Source organism: Scyliorhinus torazame, chromosome 4 (genome assembly GCF_047496885.1).
Source record: "Scyliorhinus torazame isolate Kashiwa2021f chromosome 4, sScyTor2.1, whole genome shotgun sequence".
Lineage (NCBI taxonomy): Eukaryota > Metazoa > Chordata > Chondrichthyes > Carcharhiniformes > Scyliorhinidae > Scyliorhinus > Scyliorhinus torazame.
The window spans coordinates 357,875,820-357,902,939 of record NC_092710.1 but is presented as its reverse complement, the minus strand read 5'-3'; the positions used below and the strand labels follow the sequence as shown (position 1 = coordinate 357,902,939).

Genomic DNA, 27,120 nt, shown 5'->3' with positions numbered 1-27,120 from the left:
AGCTGTCCAGATAGACACTGGTGTGTGTCACTGCTGGAAGGGACAGACAGCACAGAGCTGTCCAGATAGACACTGGTGTGTGTCACTGCTGGAAGGGACAGACAGCACAAAACTGTCCAGATAGACACTGGTGTGTGTCACTGCTGGAAGGGAGAGACAGCACAGAGCTGTCCAGATAGACACTGGTGTGTGTCACTGCTGGAAGGGACAGACAGCACAGAGCTGTCCAGATAGACACTGGTGTGTGTCACTGCTGGAAAGGGGAGACAGCACAGAGCTGTCCAGATAGACACTGGTGTGTGTCACTGCTGGAAGGGACAGACAGCACAGAGCTGTCCAGATAGACACTGGGGTGTGTCACTGCTGGAAGGGACAGACAGCACAGAGCTGTCCAGATAGACACTGGTGTGTGTCACTGCTGGAAGGGACAGACAGCACAGAGCTGTCCAGATAGACACTGGTGTGTGTCACTGCTGGAAGGGACAGACAGCACAGAGCTGTCCAGATAGACACTGTTGTGTGTCACTGCTGGAAGGGACATACAGCACGGAGCTGTCCAGATAGACACTGGTGTGTGTCACTGCTGGAAGGGGGAGACAGCACAGAGCTGTCCAGATAAACACTGGTGTGTGTCGCTGCTGGAAGGGGGAGACAGCACAGAGCTGTCCAGATAGACACTGGTGTGTGTCACAGCTGGAAGGGACAGACAGCACAGAGCTGTCCAGATAGACACTGGTGTGTGTCGCTGCTGGAAGGGACAGACAGCACAGAGCTGTCCAGATAGACACTGGTGTGTGTCACTGCTGGAAGGGACAGACAGCACAAAACTGTCCAGATAGACACTGGTGTGTGTCACTGCTGGAAGGGGGAGACAGCACAGAGCTGTCCAGATAAACACTGGTGTGTGTCGCTGCTGGAAGGGGGAGACAGCACAGAGCTGTCCAAATAGACACTGGTGTGTGTCACTGCTGGAAGGGACAGACAGCACAGAGCTGTCCAGATAGACACTGGTGTGTGTCACTGCTGGAAGGGACAGACAGCACAGAGCTGTCCAGATAGACACTGGTGTGTGTCACAGCTGGAAGGGACAGACAGCACAGAGCTGTCCAGATAGACACTGGTGTGTGTCGCTGTTGGAAGGGACAGACAGCACAGAGCTGTCCAGATAGACACTGGTGTGTGTCACTGCTGGAAGGGACAGACAGCACAGAGCTGTCCAGATAGACACTGGTGTGTGTCACTGCTGGAAGGGACAGACAGCACAAAACTGTCCAGATAGACACTGGTGTGTGTCACTGCTGGAAGGGAGAGACAGCACAGAGCTGTCCAGATAGACACTGGTGTGTGTCACTGCTGGAAGGGACAGACAGCACAGAGCTGTCCAGATAGACACTGGTGTGTGTCACTGCTGGAAGGGGGAGACAGCACAGAGCTGTCCAGATAGACACTGGTGTGTGTCACTGCTGGAAGGGACAGACAGCACAGAGCTGTCCAGATAGACACTGGTGTGTGTCACTGTTGGAAGGGACAGACAGCACAGAGCTGTCCAGATAGACACTGGTGTGTGTCACTGCCGGAAGGGGGAGAAAGCACAGAGCTGTCCAGATAGACACTGGTGTGTGTCACTGCTGGAAGGGACAGACAGCACAGAGCTGTCCAGATAGACACTGGTGTATGTCGCTGCTGGAAGGGACAGACAGCACAGAGCTGTCCAGATAGACACTGGTGTGTGTCACTGCTGGAAGGGACAGACAGCACAGAGCTGTCCAGATAGACACTGGTGTGTGTCACTGCTGGAAGGGACAGACAGCACAGAGCTGTCCAGATAGGCACAGGTGTGTGTCACTGCTGGAAGGGACAGACAGCACAGAGCTGTCCAGATAGGCACTGGTGTGTGTCACTGCTGGAAGGGACAGGCAGCACAGAGCTGTCCAGATAGACACTGGTGTGTGTCACTGCTGGAAGGGACAGACAGCACAGAGCTGTCCAGATAGACACTGGTGTGTGTCACAGCTGGAAGGGACAGACAGCACAGAGCTGTCCAGATAGACACTGGTGTGTGTCGCTGCTGGAAGGGACAGACAGCACAGAGCTGTCCAGATAGACACTGGTGTGTGTCACTGCTGGAAGGGACAGACAGCACAGAGCTGTCCAGATAGACACTGGTGTGTGTCACTGCTGGAAGGGACAGACAGCACAGAGCTGTCCAGATAGACACTGGTGTGTGTCACAGCTGGAAGGGACAGACAGCACAGAGCTGTCCAGATAGACACTGGTGTGTGTCGCTGCTGGAAGGGACAGACAGCACAGAGCTGTCCAGATAGACACTGGTGTGTGTCACTGCTGGAAGGGACAGACAGCACAAAACTGTCCAGATAGACACTGGTGTGTGTCACTGCTGGAAGGGGGAGACAGCACAGAGCTGTCCAGATAAACACTGGTGTGTGTCGCTGCTGGAAGGGGGAGACAGCACAGAGCTGTCCAAATAGACACTGGTGTGTGTCACTGCTGGAAGGGACAGACAGCACAGAGCTGTCCAGATAGACACTGGTGTGTGTCACTGCTGGAAGGGACAGACAGCACAGAGCTGTCCAGATAGACACTGGTGTGTGTCACAGCTGGAAGGGACAGACAGCACAGAGCTGTCCAGATAGACACTGGTGTGTGTCGCTGTTGGAAGGGACAGACAGCACAGAGCTGTCCAGATAGACACTGGTGTGTGTCACTGCTGGAAGGGACAGACAGCACAGAGCTGTCCAGATAGACACTGGTGTGTGTCACTGCTGGAAGGGACAGACAGCACAAAACTGTCCAGATAGACACTGGTGTGTGTCACTGCTGGAAGGGAGAGACAGCACAGAGCTGTCCAGATAGACACTGGTGTGTGTCACTGCTGGAAGGGACAGACAGCACAGAGCTGTCCAGATAGACACTGGTGTGTGTCACTGCTGGAAGGGGGAGACAGCACAGAGCTGTCCAGATAGACACTGGTGTGTGTCACTGCTGGAAGGGACAGACAGCACAGAGCTGTCCAGATAGACACTGGTGTGTGTCACTGCTGGAAGGGGGAGAAAGCACAGAGCTGTCCAGATAGACACTGGTGTGTGTCACTGCTGGAAGGGACAGACAGCACAGAGCTGTCCAGATAGACACTGGTGTGTGTCGCTGCTGGAAGGGACAGACAGCACAGAGCTGTCCAGATAGACACTGGTGTGTGTCACTGCTGGAAGGGACAGACAGCACAGAGCTGTCCAGATAGACACAGGTGTGTGTCACTGCTGGAAGGGACAGACAGCACAGAGCTGTCCAGATAGGCACTGGTGTGTGTCACTGCTGGAAGGGGGAGACAGCACAGAACTGTCCAGATAGACACTGGTGTGTGTCACTGCTGGAAGGGACAGAGAGCACAGAGCTGTCCAGATAGACACTGGTGTGTGTCACTGCTGGAAGGGACAGACAGCACAGAGCTGTCCAGATAGACACTGGTGTGTGTCACTGCTGGATGGGACAGACAGCACAGAGCTGTCCAGATAGACACTGTTGTGTGTCACTGCTGGAAGGGACAGACAGCACAGAGCTGTCCAGATAGACACTGGTGTGTGTCACTGCTGGAAGGGACAGACAGCACAGAGCTGTCCAGATAGACACTGGTGTGTGTCACTGCTGGAAGGGACAGACAGCACAGAGCTGTCCAGATAGACACTGGTGTGTGTCACTGCTGGAAGGGGCGGACAGCACAGAGCTGCCCAGATAGACCCTGGTATGTGTCGCTGCTGGAAGGGGGAGACAGCACAGAGCTGTCCAGATAGACACTGGTGTGTGTCACTGCTGGAAGGGACAGACAGCACAGAGCTGTCCAGATAGACACTGGTGTGTGTCACTGCTGGAAGGGACAGACAGCACAGAGCTGTCCAGATAGACACTGGTGTGTGTCACTGCTGGAAGGGACAGACAGCACAGAGCTGTCCAGATAGACACTGGTGTGTGTCACTGCTGGAAGGGACAGAGAGCACAGAGCTGTCCAGATAGACCCTGGTATGTGTCGCTGCTGGAAGGGGGAGACAGCACAGAGCTGTCCAGATAGACACTGGTGTGTGTCACTGCTGGAAGGGACAGACAGCACAGAGCTGCCCAGATTGACCCTGGTATGTGTCGCTGCTGGAAGGGGGGGACAGCACAGAGCTGTCCAGATAGACACTGGTGTGTGTCACTGCTGGAAGGGGGAGACAGCACAGAGCTGTCCAGATAGACACTGGTGTGTGTCACTGCTGGAAGGGACAGAGAGCACAGAGCTGTCCAGATAGACACTGGTGTGTGTCACTGCTGGAAGGGGCGGACAGCACAGAGCTGCCCAGATAGACCCTGGTATGTGTCGCTGCTGGAAGGGACAGACAGCACAGAGCTGTCCAGATAGACACTGGTGTGTGTCACTGCTGGAAGGGACAGACAGCACAGAGCTGTCCAGATAGACACTGGTGTGTGTCACTGCTGGAAGGGACAGACAGCACAGAGCTGTCCAGATAGACACTGGTGTGTGTCACTGCTGGAAGGGACAGACAGCACAGAGCTGTCCAGATAGACACTGTTGTGTGTCACTGCTGGAAGGGACATACAGCACGGAGCTGTCCAGATAGACACTGGTGTGTGTCACTGCTGGAAGGGGGAGACAGCACAGAGCTGTCCAGATAAACACTGGTGTGTGTCGCTGCTGGAAGGGGGAGACAGCACAGAGCTGTCCAAATAGACACTGGTGTGTGTCACTCCTGGAAGGGACAGACAGCACAGAGCTGTCCAGATAGACACTGGTGTGTGTCACAGCTGGAAGGGACAGACAGCACAGAGCTGTCCAGATAGACACTGGTGTGTGTCGCTGCTGGAAGGGACAGACAGCACAGAGCTGTCCAGATAGACACTGGTGTGTGTCACTGCTGGAAGGGACAGACAGCACAAAACTGTCCAGATAGACACTGGTGTGTGTCACTGCTGGAAGGGGGAGACAGCACAGAGCTGTCCAGATAAACACTGGTGTGTGTCGCTGCTGGAAGGGGGAGACAGCACAGAGCTGTCCAAATAGACACTGGTGTGTGTCACTGCTGGAAGAGACAGACAGCACAGAGCTGTCCAGATAGACACTGGTGTGTGTCACTGCTGGAAGGGACAGACAGCACAGAGCTGTCCAGATAGACACTGGTGTGTGTCACAGCTGGAAGGGACAGACAGCACAGAGCTGTCCAGATAGACACTGGTGTGTGTCGCTGTTGGAAGGGACAGACAGCACAGAGCTGTCCAGATAGACACTGGTGTGTGTCACTGCTGGAAGGGACAGACAGCACATAGCTGTCCAGATAGACACTGGTGTGTGTCACTGCTGGAAGGGACAGACAGCACAGAGCTGTCCAGATAGACACTGGTGTGTGTCACTGCTGGAAGGGACAGACAGCACAAAACTGTCCAGATAGACACTGGTGTGTGTCACTGCTGGAAGGGAGAGACAGCACAGAGCTGTCCAGATAGACACTGGTGTGTGTCACTGCTGGAAGGGACAGACAGCACAGAGCTGTCCAGATAGACACTGGTGTGTGTCACTGCTGGAAGGGGGAGACAGCACAGAGCTGTCCAGATAGACACTGGTGTGTGTCACTGCTGGAAGGGACAGACAGCACAGAGCTGTCCAGATAGACACTGGTGTGTGTCACTGCTGGAAGGGGGTGACTGCTCAGAGCTGTCCAGATAGACACTGGTGTGTGTCACTGCTGGAGGGGACAGACAGCACAGAGCTGTCCAGATAGACACTGGTGTGTGTCACTGCTGGAAGGGACAGACAGCACAGAGCTGTCCAGATAGACACTGGGGTGTGTCACTGCTGGAAGGGACAGACAGCACAGAGCTGTCCAGATAGACACTGGTGTGTGTCACTGCTGGAAGGGACAGACAGCACAGAGCTGTCCAGATAGACACTGGTGTGTGTCACTGCTGGAAGGGACAGACAGCACAGAGCTGTCCAGATAGACACTGGTGTGTGTCACTGCTGGAAGGGACAGACAGCACAGAGCTGTCCAGATAGACACTGGTGTGTGTCACTGCTGGAAGGGACAGACAGCACAGAGCTGTCCAGATAGACACTGGTGTGTGTCACTGCTGGAAGGGACAGACAGCACAGAGCTGTCCAGATAGACACTGGTGTGTGTCACTGCTGGAAGGGACAGACAGCACAGAACTGTCCAGATAGACACTGGTGTGTGTCGCTGCTGGAAGGGACAGACAGCACAGAGCTGTCCAGATAGACACTGGTGTGTGTCACTGCTGGAAGGGACAGACAGCACAGAGCTGTCCAGATAGACACTGGTGTGTGTCGCTGCTGGAAGGGACAGACAGCACAGAGCTGTCCAGATAGACACTGGTGTGTGTCGCTGCTGGAAGGGACAGACAGCACAGAGCTGTCCAGATAGACACTGGTGTGTGTCGCTGCTGGAAGGGACAGACAGCACAGAGCTGTCCAGATAGACACTGGTGTGTGTCACTGCTGGAAGGGACAGACAGCACAGAGCTGTCCAGATAGACACTGGTGTGTGTCACTGCTGGAAGGGACAGACAGCACAGAGCTGTCCAGATAGACACTGGTGTGTGTCACTGCTGGAAGGGACAGACAGCACAGAGCTGTCCAGATAGACACTGGTGTGTGTCACTGCTGGAAGGGACAGACAGCACAGAGCTGTCCAGATAGACACTGGTGTGTGTCACTGCTGGAAGGGACAGACAGCACAGAGCTGTCCAGATAGACACTGGTGTGTGTCACTGCTGGAAGGGACAGATAGCACAGAGCTGTCCAGATAGACACTGGTGTGTGTCACTGCTGGAAGGGACAGACAGCACAGACCTGTCCAGATAGACACTGGTGTGTGTCACTGCTGGAAGGGGGAGACAGCACAGAGCTGTCCAGATAGACACTGGTGTGTGTCACTGCTGGAAGGGACGGACAGCACAGAGCTGTCCAGATAGACACTGGTGTGTGTCACTGCTGGAAGGGACAGACAGCACAGAGCTGTCCAGATAGACACTGGTGTGTGTCGCTGCTGGAAGGGACAGACAGCACAGAGCTGTCCAGATAGACACTGGTGTGTGTCACTGCTGGAAGGGGGAGACAGCACAGAACTGTCCAGATAGACACTGGTGTGTGTCACTGCTGGAAGGGACAGACAGCACAGACCAGTCCAGATAGACACCGTTGTGTGTCACTGCTGGAAGGGGCGGGCAGCACAGAGCTGCCCAGATAGACACTGGTGTGTGTCACTGCTGGAAGGGACAGACAGCACAGAGCTGTCCAGATAGACACTGGTGTGTGTCACTGTTGGAAGGGACAGACAGCACAGAGCTGTCCAGATAGACACTGGTGTGTGTCACTGCTGGAAGGGGGAGACAGCACAGAGCTGTCCAGATAGACACTGGTGTGAGTCACTGCTGGAAGGGGCGGACAGCACAGAGCTGCCCAGATAGACACTGGTGTGTGTCACTGCTGGAAGGGAGAGACAGCACAGAGCTGTCCAGATAGACACTGGTGTGTGTCACTGCTGGAAGGGACAGACAGCACAGAGCTGTCCAGATAGACACTGGTGTGTGTCACTGCTGGAAGGGGGAGACAGCACAGAGCTGTCCAGATAGACACTGGTGTGTGTCACTGCTGGAAGGGACAGACAGCACAGAGCTGTCCAGATAGACACTGGTGTGTGTCACTGCTGGAAGGGGGTGACTGCTCAGAGCTGTCCAGATAGACACTGGTGTGTGTCACTGCTGGAGGGGACAGACAGCACAGAGCTGTCCAGATAGACACTGGTGTGTGTCACTGCTGGAAGGGACAGACAGCACAGAGCTGTCCAGATAGACACTGGGGTGTGTCACTGCTGGAAGGGACAGACAGCACAGAGCTGTCCAGATAGACACTGGTGTGTGTCACTGCTGGAAGGGACAGACAGCACAGAGCTGTCCAGATAGACACTGGTGTGTGTCGCTGCTGGAAGGGACAGACAGCACAGAGCTGTCCAGATAGACACTGGTGTGTGTCACTGCTGGAAGGGACAGACAGCACAGAGCTGTCCAGATAGACACTGGTGTGTGTCACTGCTGGAAGGGACAGACAGCACAGAGCTGTCCAGATAGACACTGGTGTGTGTCACTGCTGGAAGGGACAGACAGCACAGAGCTGTCCAGATAGACACTGGTGTGTGTCACTGCTGGAAGGGACAGACAGCACAGAGCTGTCCAGATAGACACTGGTGTGTGTCACTGCTGGAAGGGACAGACAGCACAGAACTGTCCAGATAGACACTGGTGTGTGTCGCTGCTGGAAGGGACAGACAGCACAGAGCTGTCCAGATAGACACTGGTGTGTGTCACTGCTGGAAGGGACAGACAGCACAGAGCTGTCCAGATAGACACTGGTGTGTGTCGCTGCTGGAAGGGACAGACAGCACAGAGCTGTCCAGATAGACACTGGTGTGTGTCGCTGCTGGAAGGGACAGACAGCACAGAGCTGTCCAGATAGACACTGGTGTGTGTCGCTGCTGGAAGGGACAGACAGCACAGAGCTGTCCAGATAGACACTGGTGTGTGTCACTGCTGGAAGGGACAGACAGCACAGAGCTGTCCAGATAGACACTGGTGTGTGTCACTGCTGGAAGGGACAGACAGCACAGAGCTGTCCAGATAGACACTGGTGTGTGTCACTGCTGGAAGGGACAGACAGCACAGAGCTGTCCAGATAGACACTGGTGTGTGTCACTGCTGGAAGGGACAGACAGCACAGAGCTGTCCAGATAGACACTGGTGTGTGTCACTGCTGGAAGGGACAGACAGCACAGAGCTGTCCAGATAGACACTGGTGTGTGTCACTGCTGGAAGGGACAGATAGCACAGAGCTGTCCAGATAGACACTGGTGTGTGTCACTGCTGGAAGGGACAGACAGCACAGACCTGTCCAGATAGACACTGGTGTGTGTCACTGCTGGAAGGGGGAGACAGCACAGAGCTGTCCAGATAGACACTGGTGTGTGTCACTGCTGGAAGGGACGGACAGCACAGAGCTGTCCAGATAGACACTGGTGTGTGTCACTGCTGGAAGGGACAGACAGCACAGAGCTGTCCAGATAGACACTGGTGTGTGTCACTGCTGGAAGGGACAGACAGCACAGAGCTGTCCAGATAGACACTGGTGTGTGTCACTGCTGGAAGGGGGAGACAGCACAGAACTGTCCAGATAGACACTGGTGTGTGTCACTGCTGGAAGGGACAGACAGCACAGACCAGTCCAGATAGACACCGTTGTGTGTCACTGCTGGAAGGGGCGGGCAGCACAGAGCTGCCCAGATAGACACTGGTGTGTGTCACTGCTGGAAGGGACAGACAGCACAGAGCTGTCCAGATAGACACTGGTGTGTGTCACTGTTGGAAGGGACAGACAGCACAGAGCTGTCCAGATAGACACTGGTGTGTGTCACTGCTGGAAGGGGGAGACAGCACAGAGCTGTCCAGATAGACACTGGTGTGAGTCACTGCTGGAAGGGGCGGACAGCACAGAGCTGCCCAGATAGACCCTGGTATGTGTCGCTGCTGGAAGGGGGAGACAGCACAGAGCTGTCCAGATAGACACTGGTGTGTGTCACTGCTGGAAGGGACAGACAGCACAGAGCTGTCCAGATAGACACTGGTGTGTGTCACTGCTGGAAGGGACAGAGAGCACAGAGCTGTCCAGATACACCCTGGTATGTGTCGCTGCTGGAAGGGGGAGACAGCACAGAGCTGCCCAGATTGATCCTGGTATGTGTCGCTGCTGGAAGGGGGGGACAGCACAGAGCTGTCCAGATAGACACTGTTGTGTGTCACTGCTGGAAGGGGGAGACAGCACAGAGCTGTCCAGATAGACACTGGTGTGTGTCACTGCTGGAAGGGACAGACAGCACAGAGCTGTCCAGATAGACACTGGTGTGTGTCACTGCTGGAAGGGACAGACAGCACAGAGCTGTCCAGATAGACACTGGTGTGTGTCACTGCTGGAAGGGACAGACAGCACAGAGCTGTCCAGATAGACACTGGTGTGTGTCACTGCTGGAAGGGACAGACAGCACAGAGCTGTCCAGATAGACACTGGTGTGTGTCACTGCTGGAAGGGACATACAGCACGGAGCTGTCCAGATAGACACTGGTGTGTGTCACTGCTGGAAGGGGGAGACAGCACAGAGCTGTCCAGATAAACACTGGTGTGTGTCGCTGCTGGAAGGGACAGACAGCACAGAGCTGTCCAGATAGACACTGGTGTGTGTCACTGCTGGAAGGGACAGACAGCACAGAGCTGTCCAGATATACACTGGTGTGTGTCACTGCTGGAAGGGACAGACAGCACAGAGCTGTCCAGATAGACACTGGTGTGTGTCACTGCTGGAAGGGACAGACAGCACAGAGCTGTCCAGATAGACACTGGTGTGTGTCACTGCTGGAAGGGACAGACAGCACAGAGCTGTCCAGATAGACACTGGTGTGTGTCACTGCTGTAAGGGACAGACAGCACAGAGCTGTCCAGATAGACACTGGTGTGTGTCACTGCTGGAAGGGACAGACAGCACAGAGCTGTCCAGATAAACACTGGTGTGTGTCACTGCTGGAAGGGACAGACAGCACAGAGCTGTCCAGATAGACACTGGTGTGTGTCACTGCTGGAAGGGACAGATAGCACAGAGCTGTCCAGATAGACACTGGTGTGTGTCACTGCTGGAAGGGACAGACAGCACAGACCTGTCCAGATAGACACTGGTGTGTGTCACTGCTGGAAGGGGGAGACAGCACAGAGCTGTCCAGATAGACACTGGTGTGTGTCACTGCTGGAAGGGGCGGACAGCACAGAGCTGTCCAGATAGACACTGGTGTGTGTCACTGCTGGAAGGGACAGACAGCACAGAGCTGTCCAGATAGACACTGGTGTGTGTCGCTGCTGGAAGGGACAGACAGCACAGAGCTGTCCAGATAGACACTGGTGTGTGTCACTGCTGGAAGGGGGAGACAGCACAGAACTGTCCAGATAGACACTGGTGTGTGTCACTGCTGGAAGGGACAGACAGCACAGAGCTGTCCAGATAGACACTGGTGTGAGTCACTGCTGGAAGGGGCGGACAGCACAGAGCTGCCCAGATAGACCCTGGTATGTGTCGCTGCTGGAAGGGGGAGACAGCACAGAGCTGTCCAGATAGACACTGGTTGTGTCACTGCTGGAAGGGACAGACAGCACAGAGCTGTCCAGATAGACACTGGTGTGTGTCACTGCTGGAAGGGACAGAGAGCACAGAGCTGTCCAGATAGACCCTGGTATGTGTCGCTGCTGGAAGGGGGAGACAGCACAGAGCTGCCCAGATTGACCCTGGTATGTGTCGCTGCTGGAAGGGGGGGACAGCACAGAGCTGTCCAGATAGACACTGGTGTGTGTCACTGCTGGAAGGGACAGACAGCACAGAGCTGTCCAGATAGACACTGGTGTGTGTCACTGCTGGAAGGGACAGAGAGCACAGAGCTGTCCAGATAGACACTGGTGTGTGTCACTGCTGGAAGGGGGAGACAGCACAGAGCTGTCCAGATAAACACTGGTGTGTGTCGCTGCTGGAAGGGGGAGACAGCACAGAGCTGTCCAAATAGACACTGGTGTGTGTCACTGCTGGAAGGGACAGACAGCACAGAGCTGTCCAGATAGACACTGGTGTGTGTCACTGCTGGAAGGGACAGACAGCACAGAGCTGTCCAGATAGACACTGGTGTGTGTCACTGCTGGAAGGGACAGACAGCACAGAGCTGTCCAGATAGACACTGTTGTGTGTCACTGCTGGAAGGGGGGACAGCACAGAGCTGTCCAGATAGACACTGGTGTGTGTCACTGCTGGAAGTGACAGACAGCACAGAGCTGTCCAGATAGACACTGGTGTGTGTCACAGCTGGAAGGGACAGACAGCACAGAGCTGTCCAGATAGACACTGGTGTGTGTCACTGCTGGAAGGGACAGACAGCACAAAACTGTCCAGATAGACACTGGTGTGTGTCACTGCTGGAAGGGACAGACAGCACAGAGCTGTCCAGATAGACACTGGTGTGTGTCACTGCTGGAAGGGACAGACAGCACAGAGCTGTCCAGATAGACACTGGTGTGTGTCACTGCTGGAAGGGACAGACAGCACAGAGCTGTCCAGATAGACACTGGTGTGTGTCACTGCTGGAAGGGACAGACAGCACAGAGCTGTCCAGATAGACACTGGTGTGTGTCACTGCTGGAAGGGTCAGACAGCACAGAGCTGTCCAGATAGACACTGGTGTGTGTCACTGCTGGAAGGGACAGACAGCACAGAGCTGTCCAGATAGACACTGGTGTGTGTCACTGCTGGAAGGGACAGACAGCACAGAGCTGTTGAGATAGACACTGGGGTGTGTTGCAGCTGGAAGGGACTGACAGCACAGAGCTGTCCAGATAGACACTGGAGTGTGTCGCTGCTGGAAGGGACAGACAGCACAGAGCTGTCCAGATAGACACTGGTGTGTGTCACTGCTGGAAGGGACAGACAGCACAGAGCTGTCCAGATAGACACTGGTGTGTGTCGCTGCTGGAAGGGACAGACAGCACAGAGCTGTCCAGATAGACACTGGTGTGTGTCACTGCTGGAAGGGACAGAGAGCACAGAGCTGTCCAGATAGACACTGGTGTGTGTCACTGCTGGAAGGGACAGACAGCACAGAGCTGTCCAGATAGACACTGGTGTGTGTCACTGCTGGAAGGAACAGACAGCACAGAACTGTCCAAACAGACACTGGTGTGTGTCACTGCTGGAAGGGACAGACAGCACAGAGCTGTCCAGATAGACACTGGTGTGTGTCACTGCTGGAAGGGACAGACAGCACAGAGCTGTCCAGATAGACACTGGTGTGTGTCACTGCTGGAAGGGACAGACAGCACAGAGCTGTCCAGATAGACACTGGTGTGTGTCACTGCTGGAAGGGGGGGACAGCACAGAGCTGTCCAGATAGACACTGGAAGGGACAGACAGCACAGAGCTGTCCAGATAGACACTGGTGTGTGTCACTGCTGGAAGGGACAGACAGCACAGAGCTGTCCAGATAGACACTGGTGTGTGTCACTGCTGGAAGGGGGAGACAGCACAGAGCTGTCCAGATAGACACTGGTGTGTGTCACTGCTGGAAGGGACAGACAGCACAGAGCTGTCCAGATAGACACTGGTGTGTGTCACTGCTGGAAGGGACAGACAGCACAGAGCTGTCCAGATAGACACTGGTGTGTGTCACTGCTGGAAGGGACAGACAGCACAGAGCTGTCCAGATAGACACAGGTGTGTGTCACTGCTGGAAGGGACAGACAGCACAGAGCTGTCCAGATAGACACTGGTGTGTGTCACTGCTGGAAGGGACAGACAGCACAGAGCTGTCCAGATAGACACTGGTGTGTGTCACTGCTGGAAGGGACAGACAGCACAGAGCTGTCCAGATAGACACTGGTGTGTGTCACTGCTGGAAGGGACAGACAGCACAGAGCTGTCCAGATAGACACTGGTGTGTGTCACTGCTGGAAGGGACAGACAGCACAGAGCTGTCCAGATAGACACTGGTGTGTGTCACTGCTGGAAGGGACAGACAGCACAGAGCTGTCCAGATAGTCACTGGTGTGTGTCACTGCTGGAAGGGACAGACAGCACAGAGCTGTCCAGATAGACACTGGTGTGTGTCGCTGCTGGAAGGGACAGACAGCACAGAGCTGTCCAGATAGACACTGGTGTGTGTCACTGCTGGAAGGGACAGACAGCACAGAGCTGTCCAGATAGACACTGGTGTGTGTCACTGCTGGAAGGGGGAGACAGCACAGAGCTGTCCAGATAGACACTGGTGTGTGTCACTGCTGGAAGGGACAGACAGCACAGAGCTGTCCAGATAGACACTGGTGTGTGTCACTGCTGGAAGGGACAGACAGCACAGAGCTGTCCAGATAGACACTGGTGTGTGTCACTGCTGGAAGGGGGAGACAGCACAGAGCTGTCCAGATAGACACTGGTGTGTGTCACTGCTGGAAGGGACAGACAGCACAGAGCTGTCCAGATAGACACTGGTGTGTGTCGCTGCTGGAAGGGACAGACAGCACAGAGCTGTCCAGATAGACACTGGTGTGTGTCACTGCTGGAAGGGGGAGACAGCACAGAACTGTCCAGATAGACACTGGTGTGTGTCACTGCTGGAAGGGACAGACAGCACAGAGCTGTCCAGATAGACACTGGAGTGTGTCACTGCTGGAAGGGACAGACAGCACAGATCTGTCCAGATAGACACTGGTGTGTGTCACTGCTGGAAGGGGAGACAGCACAGAGCTGTCCAGATAGACACTGGTGTGTGTCACTGCTGGAAGGGACAGACAGCACAGAGCTGTCCAGATAGACACTGGTGTGTGTCACTGCTGGAAGGGACAGACAGCACAGAGCTGTCCAGATAGACACTGGTGTGTGTCACTGCTGGAAGGGACAGACAGCACAGAGCTGTCCAGATAGACACTGGTGTGTGTCGCTGCTGGAAGGGGGAGACAGCACAGATCTGTCCAGATAGACACTGGTGTGTGTCACTGCTGGAAGGGTCAGACAGCACAGAGCTGTCCAGATAGACACTGGTGTGTGTCACTGCTGGAAGGGACAGACAGCACAGAGCTGTCCAGATAGACACTGGTGTGTGTCACTGCTGGAAGGGACAGACAGCACAGAGCTGTCCAGATAGACACTGGTGTGTGTCACTGCTGGAAAGGACAGACAGCACAGAGCTGTCCAGATAGACACTGGTCTGTGTCACTGCTGGAAGGGGGAGACAGCACAGAGCTGTCCAGATAGACACTGGTGTGTGTCACTGCTGGAAGGGACAGACAGCACAGAGCTGTCCAGATAGACACTGGTGTGTGTCACTGCTGGAAGGGACAGGCAGCACAGAGCTGTCCAGATAGACACTGGTGTGTGTCACTGCTGGAAGGGACAGACAGCACAGAGCTGTCCAGATAGACACTGGTGTGTGTCACTGCTGGAAGGGACAGACAGCACAGAGCTGTCCAGATAGACACTGGTGTGTGTCACTGCTGGAAGGGGGGGACAGCACAGAGCTGTCCAGATAGACACTGGTGTGTGTCACTGCTGGAAGGGGGAGACAGCACAGAGCTGTCCAGATAGACACTGGTGTGTGTCACTGCTGGAAGGGACAGACAGCACAGAGCTGCCCAGATAGACACTGGTGTGTGTCGCTGCTGGAGGTGGAGAAGGAGACTCCTGTACTCGCAGCCCTGGCACAATACTGACCGGGAAACGGTGGCACAGGCGTGTCCCTGGGCCCAGCAGCACGGGGCTGCCCATGAAGCCTAGCTGGGCATGGAGACGGAGGGCAGGACGTGTGGCGAACGATGCATCAGGAGCGGCGCAGCACTGTGGCAGTGTTGCATTCACCTCAAATCTCGGGTGAACCGCGAGCCCCCTGTTCACGCCAGCCTTCATCACCATTAACCAGCCATTGGGAGACTTGTAACGGAATTTTACACCAGCGGGTATTCGACGGTCTGGCTCCCACCAGATTCACCGCATCCAGCCGGCACGAAGAGAATTGGGATAATGGGGTCCCTGGTTTAACAGAGCTGTGTGTGAGGTCGGTCTCATTGCTCTATTGGACTGATCCATTTAATTGCACGGACCCTCTCTTCACTTTCCCCATTCGTTAAACATTCCTCTGTTGAATTTTAGCCTTGCATTTGTTTCCAGTTCATTCCCGTGACTTCCGGCCTCTCCAGAGTTGGATTTGGAGAGGGTTTTCCAAAGATGTTACATTCGCGCCACACAAGTGCCCGGCAATGACCATCTCCGACAAGAGAGGGTCTCACCCTCGCCCCAGAGAGGGGGGAATCTGTGGAATTTGAAGAAGGAAATAGATTTGCTCTTGGGGCTCAAGGGATCGAGGGAGATGGGGGAAGGCGGGATCAGGGTATTGAACTTGATGATCAGCCATGATCAGAATGAATGGCGGAGCAGGCTCGAAGGGCCGAATGGCCTCCTCCTGCTTCTATTTTCTCGGTTTGTTTCTATGCGTGTAAGTAGCCCAAATAGCGCCTCAACCCACTGGTCACATGTGACCGAGGAACGCTCTGGGATTGACAATTCTTTGCTCAGTGTGTCAGTCTGTACAGAAAGTTTCAAACGTGACAGGTTAAAGAGTGAGTGGCTGTTTTATAATCTGTTGTTACTTTGAAGGAACATCTGACATACCTGCAACATTCCCACAACGTGCATAACTGAATAGTTTGTCCAGACCGATCGCCAGCGCACTTTCAATATCCACGGCATCAACTTCAGTTTCAATCCTCCGGAGTTCTTTGAATTGCACCTCAAGGTAATTCTAAAAGAGGAAAATAAAATCCATCACCATGTGACACAACTGAACTCGCACCAAAACACATCAGTGTTGAGGGACTGTCCTCGGGTCCCAGGTGTGGGAGCAGTATTCATGTCCTGTGATAGGGAGACACCCCCACAGAGACCCCTGTGATAGTGAGACCCCCCCCCCCCCCCACAGAGACCCCTGTGATAGGGAGACCTCCCCACAGAAACCCCTGTGATAGGGAGCCCCCCCCCCCCCACAGAGACCCCTGTGATAGGGAGACCCCCCCCCCACAGAGACCCCTGTGATAGGGAGACCCCCCCACAGAAACCCCTGTGATAGGGAGCCCCCCCCCACAGAGACCCCTGTGATAGGGAGACCCCCCACCACATAGACCCCTGTGATAGCGAGACCCCCCCCCACAGAGACCCCTGTGATAGTGAGACCCCCCCCACAGAGACCCCTGTGATAGGGAGACCCCCCCACAGAAACCCCTGTGATAGGGAGCCCCCCCCCACAGAGACCCCTGTGATAGGGAGACCTCCCACAGAGACCCCTGTGAAAGGGAGACCCCCACAGAGACCCCTGTGATAGGGAGACCCCCACAGAGACCCCTGTGAGAGGGAGACCCCCACAGAGACCCCTGTGATAGGGAGACCCCCACACACAGAGACCCCAGTGATAGGAGACCTCCACAGAGACCCCTGTGATAGGGAGACCCCCACAGAGAGCCCTGTGATAGGGAGACCCCCACACACAGAGACCCCAGTGATAGGAGACCCCCACAGAGACCCCTGCGATAGGGCGACCCCCCCACAGAGACCCCTGTGATAGGGAGACCCCCACAGAGACCCCTGCGATAGGGAGACCCCTACAGAGACCCCTGTGATAGGGAGACCCCCACAGAGACCACTGTGATAGGGGGCCCGCCCCACAGAGACCCCGTGATAGGGAGACACCCCCACAGAGACCCCTGTGATAGGGAGTCCCCCACACACAGAGACCCTTGTGATAGGGAGACCCCCCCTCCACAGAGACCCCTGTGATAGGGAGTCCCCCCCACACAAAGACCCCTGTGATAGGGAGACCGCCCAAAGATACCACTGTGATCGGGAGACCCCCACAGAGACCCCGTGATAGGGAGACCCCCCCCACAGAGACCCCGTGATAGGGAGACCCCCCCCCCACTGAGACCCCAGTGATAGGGAGACCCCCTACAGAGACCCCTGTGATAGGGAGACCCCCACAGAGACTCCTGTGATAGGGAGACCCCCACAGAGACCCCTGTGATAGGGAGACCCACTCCACAGAGACCCCTGTGATAGGGAGACCCCCACAGAGATCCCTGTGATAAGTCAACCCCCCCCCCGCCCCACAGAGCCCGCTGTGACAGGGAGACCCTCACCGAGATTCCTGTGATAAGTGAACCCCCCAAGATCGACCCCCTTCCTACAGGATCCCCCTCCACAAGCGACTCACCACACAAAGACCCCCCCACACAGAAGAGGGTCCCACCCCTGCCTGGAAGCTCAGAGCAGAGGGTCAGTGAGGGTCTCCCAGTCACCGGGGTCCCTGTGGGGGGGGGGGGGGGAGGTCTCCCTATCACAGGGGTCTCCGTGAGGAGGGGTCTCCGTATCACGGGCCTCTGTGGTGGGGGGTCTCCCTATCACAGGGGTCTCTGTGAGGAGGGGTCTCCGTACCACAGGGGTCTCTGTGAGGAGGCGTCTCTGTATCACAGGGGTATCTGTGGGGGTCTCCCTATCACAGGGGTCTCTGTGAGGAGGGGTCTCCGTATCACAGGGGTCTCTGTGGGAAGGGGTCTCCCTATCACAGGGGTATCTGTGGGGGTATCCCTATCACAGGGGTCTCTGTGAGGGGGGTCTCCCTATCACAGGGGTCTCTGTGGATGGGTCTCCCTATCACAGGTGTCTCTTGGGGGGGGGGGGCTCCCTATCACAGGGGTCTCTGTGGGTGGGGGGAAGTCTCCCTATCACAGGGGTATCTGTGGGGGTATCCCTATCACAGGGGTCTCTGTGAGGGGGGTCTCCCTATCACAGAGGTCTGGTGAGGGGTCACCCTATCACAGGAGTCTCTGTGGGGTGGTCTCCCTATCACAGGGGTCTCTGAAGGAGTCACCCTATCACAGGGCTCTCTGTGGAGGTCTCCCTATCACAGGGGTCTCTGTGGGGGGGGGGGGTCTCCCGATCACAGGGGTCTCTGTGGGGGTCTCTCTATCACAGGAGTCTCTGTGGAGGTCTCCCTATCACAGGGCTCTCTGTGGGGGGCACTCTATCACAGGGGTCTCTGTGGGGGTCTCCATATCACAGTGGTCTCTGTTGGGGGGGTCTCCCTATCACAGGGGTCTCTGTGGGGGGGCCTCGCTACCACAGTGGTCTCTGTGGGGGTCTCCCTATCACAGGGGACTCTGTGGAGGGGTCTCGCTACCACAGGGGTCTCTGTGGGGGTCTCCCTATCACAGGGGTCTCTGTGGTGGGGTCTCCCTATCACAGGGGTCTCTGTGGGGGTCTCCCTATCACAGGTGTCTCTGTGGGGGTCTCCCTATCACAGGGGTCCCTGTGGGGGGGTCTCCCTATCACAGGGGTCTCTGTGGGGGTCTCCCTATCACAGGGGTCTCTGTGGGGGTCTCCCTATCACAGGGGTCTCTGCGGGGGGATCTCCCTATCACAGGGGTCTCTGTGGGTGGGGGGAAGTCTCCCTATCACAGGGGTATCTGTGGGGGTATCCCTATCACAGGGGTCTCTGTGAGGGGGGTCTCCCTATCACAGAGGTCTGGTGAGGGGTCACCCTATCACAGGAGTCTCTGTGGGGTGGTCTCCCTATCACAGGGGTCTCTGAAGGAGTCTCCCTATCACAGGGCTCTCTGTGGGGGGGGGGGGGGGGGTCTCCCTATCACAGGGGTCTCTGTGGGGGTCTCTCTATCACAGGAGTCTCTGTGGAGGTCTCCCTATCACAGGGCTCTCTGTGGGGGTCTCTCTATCACAGGGGTCTCTGTGGGGGTCTCCATATCACAGTGGTCTCTGTTGGGGGGGTCTCCCTATCACAGGGGTCTCTGTGGGGGGGGGCCTCGCTACCACAGTGGTCTCTGTGGGGGTCTCCCTATCACAGGGGACTCTGTGGAGGGGTCTCGCTACCACAGGGGTCTCTGTGGGGGTCTCCCTATCACAGGGGTCTCTGTGGTGGGGTCTCCCTATCACAGGGGTCTCTGTGGGGGTCTCCCTATCACAGGTGTCTCTGTGGGGGTCTCCCTATCACAGGGGTCCCTGTGGGGGGGTCTCCCTATCACAGGGGTCTCTGTGGGGGTCTCCCTATCACAGGGGTCTCTGTGGGGGTCTCCCTATCACAGGGGTCTCTGCGGGGGGATCTCCCTATCACAGGGGTCTCTGTGGGGGTCTCCCTATCACAGGGGTTTCTGCGGGGGGATCTCCCTATCACAGGGGTCTCTGTGGGGGGGGGGGTCTCCCTATCACAGGGGTCTCTGTGGGTGGTGCCCGTATTAACTTGGTCGCTGTCGGGGGAATCCTCCTATTGCAAGTGTCCAAGAGGCGGGGGGCGAGGAGTGGGGGATGGGGAGGGGGAGTGAGGGGGGAAGGGGTTGGGTCACCCCTGTACGTGTGGGTCAGGAGAGTCCCGATGCAGACCAGGAGGTTGGGGGCTGCAGTGCGGTGTGGTGGGTGGGAGGGGGAGGGCTGATGGGGTGGGGGCTGTTCGGTGTGGTGGGGAGGGAGGGTGAGGGCTGATAGGGGTGGGGGCTGTGCGGTGTGGTGCGGAGGGAGGGTGAGGGCTGATGGAGGGGTGGGCGGGGGCTGTGGATGGGCTCAGTTGGTCACTACTATCTCGGCCCAGGTGTGGTGGGCCTCACCAATGGGGCAAACGCTCCGATGTGATTCCCGGGGACAGAGAATCCCGGGAGTGCAGAGCAAAGGGGTCATTCCCATCCATTCCCATTTATTTATGCTCCCGCGGGCGTGCGACATGGAACCCGTTCCCGCCGTCACTGAGGGGCTCAGAGCATCGCGTTCCCGTTGTCACCAATCCCAATGTTACCCCAATTCTCCGTCCCATTGGGAACACATTCCGGGTATCCCGGGCCGCAGAATCCAGCCCTTCCAGTCACAGAATCATCCCTCCACCACCCTCAGCTTCCTGCCTCTCAGCCAATTGGGGGTCCAATGTGTCTCTTTACCTTGGGTCCCATGGGCCCTGACTGGATCAGTCTGCCACGAGGGACCCTATCAAAAGCCTGGCTAAAGCCCATATCGACCACTCCAAATGCATTCCCCTCATCAACACTCCTGCTCACCGCCTCAAATAATTCAACTGTATTTGTCAAGAAAGACCTTCCACGCTGACTATCCCTGATTAATCCGTGTCTAAAGTACAGATAGATTCTGCTCCTCAGAATACTTTCCTGATCCCAGCCTTGAATTTAGAAACCATTAACTGTGTGAGTGCCGGGTCCCGGGATGTGTGAACCGCCCGGGGCAGATATTTCACTGTTTATTCCAGTTCACACACTCAGCATTGATCCCCCTGCCTGAGTCAGACAGATGTTTGACTGTAAAGAGAGTAAAGGGGACTCGACCCAAAAACACAGGCATTAAATAATTTCCACTGGTACGAACGTTACAGAATGCAGTAAACTCTTAAGGGTGGCACGGTAGCACAGTGGTTAGCACTGTTGCTACATAGCGCCAGGGTCCGAGGTTCGATTCCCGGCTTGGGTCACTGTCTGTGTGGAGTCTGCACGTTCTCCCCGTGTCTGCGTGGGTTTCCTCCGGGTGCTCCGGTTTCCTCCCACAAGTCCCGAAAGACGTGCTGTTGGTGAATTGGACATTCTGAATTCTCCCTCTGTGACCCGAACAGGTGCCGGAATGTGGCAACTAGGGGCTTTTCACAGTAACTTCATTGCAGTGTTAGTGTCAGTTTACTTGTGACAATAATAAAGATGATTCTTGTTCTAATTATCCTTACCTTTTCCTCAATGATTACTGCGGGTTTCAGGCAGTCATTTTCTCCACAGATCCCGATCACCTCGTTTACCGCATCCTGTGCAGCGAGTTGGTTCCAGAAGAGGACACACACGGTTAAGACGATTCTCAGCATCTTGGTGTCGGTACAGGTCACTGGTGAATTCACTGAATGACCCTCAGCACCTTCAGCTCGATCTGCAGTTTGAGCAGAGAGCTCAGGGATTTTTATACAGTTTTTAGTGGATGATTTTGAATAAGGTTTAGCTACGGGAACATCACATGTTGAAGAAACGCCCCAGCTGATTAACTATGGAAATGTTTTTTGGTGTTTTGATCACAGCCTGGAATTTAGAAACCATTTAGAAATCATGTCCAGCACGGTAGCACAGTGGTTAGCACTGTTACTTCACTGCTCCAGTGTCCCTGGTTCGATTCCCGGCTTGTGTCACTGTCTGTGCGGAGTCTGCACGTTCTCCCAGTGTCTGTGTGGGTTCTTCCGGGTGCTCCGGTTTCCTCCCACAAGTCCTGAAAGAAGTGCTGTTGGTGAATTGGACATTCTGAATTCTCCAATCTTCTGAATGATTCCAGTTCACACACTCAGCATTGACCCCCCTGCCTGAGTTAGACAGGAAATGTGAACCGCCCGGGCCAGATATTTCACTATTGATTCCAGTTCACACACTCAGCATCGATCACCCTGCCTGAGTTAGACAGGGAATGTGAACTGCCCGGGGTAGATATTTCACTATTGATTCCAGTTCACACACTCAGCATTGACCCCCCTGCCTGAGTTAGACAGGAAATGTGAATCGCCCGGGGCAGATATTTCACTATTGATTCCAGTTCACACACTCAGCATTGACCCCCCTGCCTGAGTTAGACAGGAAATGTGAACCGCCCGGGGCAGATATTTCACTATTGATTCCAGTTCACACACTCAGCATTGATCCCCCTGCCTGAGTTAGACAGGAAATGTGAACCGCCCGGGGCAGATATTTCACTATTGATTCCAGTTCACACACTCAGCATTGACCCCCCTGCCTGAGTTAGACAGGAAATGTGAACCGCCCGGGGCAGATATTTCACTATTGATTCCAGTTCACACACTCAGCATTGACCCCCCTGCCTGAGTTAGACAGGAAATGTGAACCGCCCGGGGCAGATATTTCACTATTGATTCCAGTTCACACACTCAGCATTGACACCCCTGCCTGAGTTAGACAGGAAATGTGAACCGCCCGGGGCAGATATTTCACTATTGATTCCAGTTCACACACTCAGCATTGACCCCCCTGCCTGAGTTAGACAGGAAATGTGAACCGCCCGGGGCAGATATTTCACTATTGATTCCAGATCACACACTCAGCATTGACCCCCCTGCCTGAGTCAGACAGGAAATGTGAACCGCCCGGGGCAGATATTTCACTATTGATTCCAGTTCACACACTCAGCATTGACCCCCCTGCCTGAGATAGACAGGAAATGTGAACCGCCCGGGGCAGATATTTCACTATTGATTCCAGTTCACACACTCAGCATTGATCCCCCTGCCTGAGTTAGACAGGAAATGTGAACCGCCCGGGGCAGATATTTCACTATTGATTGCAGTTCACACACTCAGCATCGATCCCCCTGCCTGAGTTAGACAGGAAATGTGAACCGCCCGGGGCAGATATTTCACTATTGATTCCAGTTCACACACTCAGCATTGATCCCCCTGCCTGAGTTAGACAGGAAATGTGAACCGCTCGGGGCAGATATTTCACTATTGATTCCAGTTCACACACTCAGCATTGACCCCCCTGCCTGAGATAGACAGGAAATGTGAACCGCCCGGGGCAGATATTTCACTATTGATTCCAGTTCACACACTCAGCATCGATCCCCCTGCCTGAGTTAGACAGGAAATGTGAACCGCCCGGGGCAGATATTTCACTATTGATTCCAGTTCACACACTCAGCATTGACCCCCCTGCCTGAGTTAGACAGGAAATGTGAATCGCCCGGGGCAGATATTTCACTATTGATTCCAGTTCACACACTCAGCATCGATCACCCTGCCTGAGTTAGACAGGAAATGTGAACCGCCCGGGGCAGATATTTCACTATTGATTCCAGTTCACACACTCAGCATTGACCCCCCTGCCTGAGTTAGACAGGAAATGTGAACCGCTCGGGGCAGATATTTCACTATTGATTCCAGTTCACACACTCAGCATTGACCCCCCTGCCTGAGTCAGACAGGAAATGTGAACCGCCCGGGGTAGATATTTCACTATTGATTCCAGTTCACACACTCAGCATTGATCCCCCTGCCTGAGTTAGACAGGAAATGTGAACCGCCCGGGGCAGATATTTCACTATTGATTCCAGTTCACACACTCAGCATTGATCCCCCTGCCTGAGTTAGACAGGAAATGTGAACCGCCCGGGGCAGATATTTCACTATTGATTCCAGTTCACACACTCAGCATTGATCCCCCTGCCTGAGTTAGACAGGAAATGTGAACCGCACGGGGCAGATATTTCACGATTGATTGCAGTTCACACACTCAGCATCGATCCCCCTGCCTGAGTTAGACAGGAAATGTGAACCGCCCGGGGCAGATATTTCACTATTGATTCCAGTTCACACACTCAGCATTGATCCCCCTGCCTGAGTTAGACAGGAAATGTGAACCGCCCGGGGCACATATTTCACTATTGATTGCAGTTCACACACTCAGCATCGATCCCCCTGCCTGAGTTAGACAGGAAATGTGAACCGCCCGGGGCAGATATTTCACTATTGATTCCAGTTCACACTCTCAGCATCGACCCCCCTGCCTGAGTTAGACAGGAAATGTGAACCGCCCGGGGCAGATATTTCACTATTGATTCCAGTTCACACACTCAGCATTGACCCCCCTGCCTGTGTTAGACAGGAAATGTGAACCGCCCGGGGCAGATATTTCACTATTGATTCCAGTTCACACACTCAGCATTGACCCCCCTGCCTGAGTTAGACAGGAAATGTGAACCGCCCGGGGCAGATATTTCACTATTGATTCCAGTTCACACACTCAGCATTGACCCCCCTGCCTGAGTTAGACAGGAAATGTGAACCGCCCGGGGCAGATATTTCACTATTGATTCCAGTTCACACACTCAGCTTCGACCCCCCTGCCTGAGTTAGACAGGAAATGTGAACCGCCCGGGGCAGATATTTCACTATTGATTCCAGTTCACACACTCAGCATTGACCCCCCTGCCTGAGTTAGACAGGAAATGTGAACCGCCCGGGGCAGATATTTCACTATTGATTCCAGTTCACACACTCAGCATTGACCCCCCTGCCTGAGTTAGACAGGAAATGTGAACCGCCCGGGGCAGATATTTCACTATTGATTCCAGTTCACACACTCAGCATTGACCCCCCTGCCTGAGTTAGACAGGAAATGTGAACCGTCCGGGGCAGATATTTCACTATTGATTCCAGTTCACACACTCAGCATTGACCCCCCTGCCTGAGTTAGACAGGAAATGTGAACCGCCCGGGGCAGATATTTCACTATTGATTCCAGTTCACACAGTCAGCTTTGACCCCCCTGCCTGAGTTAGACAGGAAATGTGAACCGCCCGGGGCAGATATTTCACTATTGATTCCAGTTCACACTCTCAGCATTGACCCCCCTGCCTGAGTTAGACAGGAAATGTGAACCGCCCGGGGCAGATATTTCACTATTGATTCCAGTTCACACACTCAGCAGTGACCCCCCTGCCTGAGTTAGACAGGAAATGTGAACCGCCCGGGGCAGATATTTCACTATTGATTCCAGTTCACACACTCAGCATTGATCCCACTGCCTGAGTTAGACAGGAAACGTGAACCGCCCGGGACAGATATTTCACTATTGATTCCAGTTCACACACTCAGCATTGATCCCACTGCCTGAGTTAGACAGGAAATGTGAACCGCCCGGGGCAGATATTTCACTATTGATTCCAGTTCACACACTCAGCATTGACCCCCCTGCCTGAGTTAGACAGGAAATGTGAACCGCCCGGGGCAGATATTTCACTATTGATTCCAGTTCACACTCTCAGCACTGACCCCCCTGCCTGAGTTAGACAGGAAATGTGAAACGCCCAGGGCAGATATTTCACTATTGATTCCAGTTCACACACTCAGCATTGACCCCCCTGCCTGAGTTAGACAGGAAATGTGAACCGCCCGGGGCAGATATTTCACTATTGATTCCAGTTCACACACTCAGCATTGACCCCCCTGCCTGAGTTAGACAGGAAATGTGAACCGCCCGGGGCAGATATTTCACTATTGATTCCAGTTCACACACTCAGCATTGACCCCCCTGCCTGAGTTGGACAGGAAATGTGAACCGCCCGGGGCAGATATTTCACTATTGATTCCAGTTCACACACTCAGCATTGACCCCCCTGCCTGAGTTAGACAGGAAACGTGAACCGCACGGGGCAGATACTTCACTATTGATTCCAGTTCACACACTCAGCATTGATCCCCCTGCCTGAGTTAGACAGGAAATGTGAACCGCCCGGGGCAGATATTTCACTATTGATTCCAGTTCACACACTCAGCATTGATCCCCCTGCCTGAGTTAGACAGGTAATGTGAACAGCCCGGGGCAGATATTTCACTATTGATTCCAGTTCACACACTCGGCATTGACCCCCCTGCCTGAGTTAGACAGGAAATGTGAACAGCCCGGGGCAGATAAATTTCACTATTGATTCCAGTTCACACACTCAGCATTGACCCCCCCCTGCCTGAGTTAGACAGGAAATGTGAACCCCCCGGGGCAGATATTTCACTATTGATTCCAGTTCACACACTCAGCATTGACCCCCCTGCCTGAGTTAGACAGGAAATGAGAACCGCCCGGGGCAGATATTTCACTATTGATTCCAGTTCACACACTCAGCATTGACCCCCCTGACAGAGTTAGACAGGAAATGTGAACCGCCCGGGGCAGATATTTCACTATTGATTCCAGTTCACACACTCAGCATTGATCCCCCTGCCTGAGATGACAGGAAATGTGAACCGCCCGGGGCAGATATTTCACTATTGATTCCAGTTCACACACTCAGCATTGACCCCCCTGCCTGAGTTAGACAGGAAATGTGAACCGCCCGGGGCAGATATTTCACTATTGATTCCAGTTCACACACTCAGCATTGATCCCCCTGCCTGAGTTAGACAGGAAATGTGAACCGCCCGGGACAGATATTTCACTATTGATTCCAGTTCACGCACTCAGCATTGACCCCCCTGCCTGAGTTAGACAGGAAATGTGAACCGCCCGGGGCAGATATTTCACTATTGATTCCAGTTCACACACTCAGCATTGACCCCCCTGCCTGAGTTAGACAGGAAATGTGAACCGCCCGGGGCAGATATTTCACTATTGATTCCAGTTCACGCACTCAGCATTGACCCCCCTGCCTGAGTTAGACAGGAAATGTGAATCACCCGGGGCAGATATTTCACTACTGATTCCAGTTCACACACTCAGCATTGAACCCCTTGCCTGAGATAGACAGGAAATGTGAACCGCCCGGGGCAGATACTTCACTATTGATTCCAGTTCACACACTCAGCATTGACCCCCCTGCCTGAGATGACAGGAAATGTGAACCGCCCGGGGCAGATATTTCACTATTGATTCCAGTTCACACACTCAGCATT

The 27,120-nt window shown here is 54.7% G+C and overlaps 1 protein-coding gene across 1 annotated transcript in view; it reads right to left on the bottom strand.

Annotated features, from left to right (window-relative positions):
• The window catches only part of LOC140411216 (uncharacterized), a 68,532-nt gene extending 46,902 nt beyond the window's left edge, over positions 1 to 21,630 (bottom strand). The window contains exons 1-2 of the mRNA XM_072500321.1: positions 21,415 to 21,630; positions 16,311 to 16,440 (exon numbers count right to left, since the gene is read on the bottom strand). Of these exons, the coding sequence (XP_072356422.1) occupies positions 16,311 to 16,440; positions 21,415 to 21,546 (262 nt within the window). The 5' untranslated portion in view covers positions 21,547 to 21,630. The remainder of the gene's footprint in view (positions 1 to 16,310; positions 16,441 to 21,414) is intronic.
• Positions 21,631 to 27,120: the final 5,490 nt, after the last annotated feature.